Source organism: Dipodomys ordii, unplaced genomic scaffold (assembly GCF_000151885.1).
Source record: "Dipodomys ordii isolate 6190 unplaced genomic scaffold, Dord_2.0 Scaffold1, whole genome shotgun sequence".
In the NCBI taxonomy this organism is placed as follows: domain Eukaryota; kingdom Metazoa; phylum Chordata; class Mammalia; order Rodentia; family Heteromyidae; genus Dipodomys; species Dipodomys ordii.
This window is the reverse complement of record NW_012267217.1, coordinates 23,385,261-23,389,756: the sequence shown is the minus strand read 5'-3', so window position 1 is coordinate 23,389,756 and position 4,496 is coordinate 23,385,261. Positions and strand designations below refer to the sequence as shown.

General features: G+C 45.9%; 1 protein-coding gene across 1 annotated transcript in view; it reads right to left on the bottom strand.

Moving 5' to 3' along the window:
* Positions 1-189, bottom strand: part of Serp2 (stress-associated endoplasmic reticulum protein family member 2) — a 24,997-nt gene extending 24,808 nt beyond the window's left edge. The window contains exon 1 of the mRNA XM_013038102.1: positions 58-189. Within this exon, the coding sequence (XP_012893556.1) occupies positions 58-141 (84 nt within the window). The 5' untranslated portion in view covers positions 142-189. The remainder of the gene's footprint in view (positions 1-57) is intronic.
* Between the last annotated feature and the right edge of the window lie 4,307 nt (positions 190-4,496).

Sequence of the window (4,496 nt, the reverse complement as noted above, 5' to 3'; positions counted from 1 at the left end):
CCCCGCCCCGCCGGGTCCTGCCCCGCTCGGCCCCGCCGGCGCCGCCCTCGTTCTTACCAGGGTTTTGGCTACGTTGCCCCTCTGGGTGATGTTTTTGCTGTGCTTCTCGTTAGCCATCCGGATCCGCTGTTTGGCCACCATGGCTTAGGCGCTTGGAGATGCGCTCGGCTCGCACCTGCAAGGATGCCCCGATTAGTCCCCGCCACGGATGGAGCGCGGCCCCCCCGGCCCCCCGCCAGGTCTCCCGCGGCCCTGAGCCCCGGGCGCTGCAGGTGGCAAGGGCGGCCGAGCCCAGCGCACCCCGCTCCCCCGAGCCCCCGCCAGCCGGCTTCAGAGAGAGGCCAGCGCCCGGACGGAAGTAATCTCTCATCTCAGGAAACTCTCTCCGACTTCCTCGCCATCCTTCCGGTCCCCCCCAGCTACCTACCCAGCGCGGCCCACCCAGGCAGGCGGCTGGGGCCAGGGCCCCTGCCTTGTCGCTGTCCAATGGCCGAACGCTGCGGGGCCCAGGGTTCTGGCGGCCGCAGCGCGTTTGTGCTTGTGGGGGGGGGGGAGGGGAGGGGGATGGGGGCAAGGCCGCGGTTGGGACTTCACTGTCGGGGACCACCCAGGCCACGCAGAGGCTGGGGTGCCCGCGCTTCAAGCCCCAGAGCCTCAAAAGTCAAGTACAACTTGCCCTGAGCTGGATCTTCAGCCTAAAAAATCATCCCTTCAGGTGGCTGGGAAAGGGTCCCTTGCCAGGGAACTCCCCTTTGGGACCTTCCTAAGATGTGAAAATCGAGAAGCCTATCACCGGGACAAATGAAAGGTCGGGGGTCCCGGGGATGGAGCTGAGTCAGACTTTCTTGCCTTGTCACTGAGGGACTTTCACGAAAAGATGGCCCACCCATCCACCTGAGCTGAACGTAGAGACTGGATGAAGAGGTCTTGAACCAGCAGCCCAGATAGGGTTTGATAGTCACCGCTCCAAGTTAAAACCTTGGTTCCTCACCTGCGTTAGTGCCTTGGACCTACCTCTGGTCCCCCTTTCCCAGGCATCTTAGTTGTAACCTCTCAGATGAGCTGATAATTTCTTGACTGTGGAAGACTAAAGACAAGAGTTTGAGTTTCTCTCTATACATGAGTATTAGGACTCAACAGTCTTCTCTAGACTGGAGAAGGGTAGAGATTCAGCAACTCTACTCCACTGTTGAATACACTCAAGTTAGCTCTTCAGATTCTAAGGAGGAGGAGAAGGGAAGCATCCAAGTAGATTTGGAGCTTTGGAGAGGGATGATCAAGGCAAGCTTCAGGCAAGCACTTCCACCAAGTGGGGAAGAAGAGCTGCGGCCATAGAGAAGCATTGGCAGGTGCAGCTCAGGGCCTCCTCTTGCAGACATCCAAGGCTGTGTTTCTGCAGGGTCTGGTGTAGGCAGAATTCCCTATGTGAGTGGTAACTTGTGAAGTATCCTGCTCTTTTGAGGCCATTCTATAAACGAATTCCCTCCCCCACATGCATTTTTCAACAGGGGCTGTTTGGAGCTGCCTGGTATCCAGAAGGTGGAATGAATTATTTGGGACTCTTAAAATAATTAATTCATTTTTTTTCTTTCTACTCTAGAGGCCAATTCAGCTGAAATGAGCCTTCACTGGCTCATTTTTGATCAGTACCACCACATGGCCACCATTATTACAAGATTACACACTAAATCAGCCATATTCTACTCCTATACTTTTAAGAGCCACTAGTTTTTCTGAGAAATGGGCACTTAAAAGGTGCCTCTCCTTGACTTTCCCACCCAGACAAGAGAAAGAGAGGCAGACAGATGCTAGGTCCCAGGGACCATTCAGAGACTGGACAAAGATGGTTTTCTCCTTAGGACTTCATTTAGAAGTGTTCTTAGCTGAAACAAGCTAAATTCTAACTTCAGGAGGACAGCCTTGTTGGGGAAAATTATTAATTGACCTTTGACTTTTGTTCATTTCTGGACAATTTTATTCCTTTCACTTTATAGTTTAAAATTCATTTGTTTTAATTATATGTAGACTGAATGCTTACAACATCCAAATTAAAATAAAAAGTGAAAAGTAAAGGTCTTCCCTGCCCTCCCCCAGTCAAAAAAAAGCCCCACAATTTTTAGGTGGGCTTTTAGTATTTTCTTTGAATATATGAACATGGTGTCACAAGCCCAAGCAAGGCTGGAGAATTATGAAGTTAGCCGGTGCTACACAGACTCTCTCAAAATGACAATAGCATATGCATGTGTACTTGCATATGTATATGTATATCTTTATGTGTCTGTGCAAATATATGGGAAAGTATAATGTATATGTGTACTATTGTAAAATGTACTTGGTCCTAATTAGATTTCCTGACAAAACTCCTAAAATCCTTGGAATCTCTGTAGTGCTAAGAATGTCTCTTGCATGCTATTGAGTGAATTGGTGGCTCAGATACCCCTAGTAGCTTTGAGATGAAGGCTGATCTCCAGAGAGACCAAGGCATGATTAGAGGTTTGGAATTTTAAACCCCACCCCCAATCTCTTGGGAAGAGAGAGGGGCTGAGGTTGAGTTAATGACCCAATGACCAATGATGCAATCAATCACACCCTTGTAAGGAAGCCTTTTTAAAAGTCCAAAAGGGCTGGGTTCAATGAGCTGATGGATGTCTAAACACAAGGAGTTCCCTGCAGAGGCTGGAAGGTCTGTACTGCCCTACTATGCACCCTTTCCCTGTGGCTGCAACCCCTGTAAAATCCTTTAAGATAATAGGTAAGAATCAAGTATTTCCTCGAATTCTCTGACTTACTTTCAGACTCTAGTAGAAAGGTCACAGGACCCTTAATTTCCTGCCAGTCAGTCAGAGAAGACAACTACCACTTGTAATTGGCATTTGAGGGATCTGATGCTAAATCCAGGTTGACACCAGAACTGAAATAAATTAGAGGACACACAGCTGGTAGAATTGCTCAGCATGTGGGGGAGAAAACTCCTTCACATCTGATGTCACAAGGTTGTGCTGATTGTGTGAGAACAGGAAAAAAACCTTTTCTTTCCATGTACAGTCGAGTGAGAATTATTTGAAGCTCCCTTTTGAAGATCTCAGTGTTGGCCAGGAAGACTCTACCCTTCGGCCACCTTTAAAGATCTTTTCCTTCCTTTCCTTAGCCTCTAGCTTTCCTTAAGTTAGAGAATCTGCTGGCGCATCCCAAAGAACCTTTCACAGGATGGTGGGCCCAAGTCTGGTGATAGGGCCTTGGAGATCTCTAGTAAATCGAAACCGGGCTTAGAAGGAACCATACCTGGAGTTGCCTTGCATGCTTGAGTTAGGAGAACAGAGGGAGAGGAATAGAAACTTGATCAAGGGTTGAGAATTCCCCTGAGCTAATCTATGCTGGCAGCAGGGATTTTGTAACATTCCAGAAGCATGCAGTGTTCAGCCATACAACCTCTAAGTGCACTGTTAGGAAAGTGATTAAAATTTAGGGTGGTAGTTTCTTCAGCCTTTAGAACAAGAATCACTAACAAGCATACACACTTGGATTGAATTTGTGTATAGAGACTGGATTTTATTCATTTTTAAAATCAATGATGCATTAGCTAAGCATACATATGCTAAGTTAGATCAGTGATCTAGCAGATAACCTACTGTTTTTCTGCAGCTGTAAAGCAGATCGATTCTTCTTCGATAGGTTAAAAAAAATACCAGCAACCAAGAACTCTGATGCACATGAAAACAAAAATCCAGAATGTTCTGTGTGGTTATATCCCTTTCTGAACCTGGTAACCCTGTCATGTTACCTGAAGCTTTTAGACATTATCAGTAATGGCTTCTAGTCAACCTTTTATTTTACCAATATATAGGCCTTGGAGACAGGTGCTCTGGGGCCAATTCTTAACTATAGTTAGGAGTGGTTGGCAGGCACACCCTATATAAATAAAATCAGCAGATCCGGGACATTTCAAGTACATTCAATGTTTTTCTCATCCAAAGCATATCCTTGCTAAAGAAGAGGAAAAATTGGCAACTCTCAAATCTTTTTTTTTTTGTACATACTAACTTACATGATTGAGGATATCTTCATGATGGTGTCTCAGTAGTGGAAAGAGACAAATAAGAAGAAAGCTGACAGCCAACATTATCTGCTACATACAGTGTAATCTAGCTCAATTCAGTAGATTATGGTTTTATGGCAGCAAGCTATGTTGTAATTGAAAAGAAACTTAGACAGCCATTCATTCATGTTTACTTAGTGTCTGTTGTATGCTAGATATGGTTTTAGGTTCTGAAAAAATTCAGTGACCAGTAGAAGAATTATTATTTTGGGAAACTGTCAAATTTTGTAGAAAGGACAACGACATATATATTGTAGGACTGTCCTAGTTTCATAAATGAGCAAAAGTCTCAGAATTGCAAACAGAATTGTAGCAGAGCTGAGAGCAGAATTAATGCTTCTTGACTTCTTCTTTCTGTCAAAAGAAACCCTAGTTATACTTGTATGGGAGCCAGGGTGAC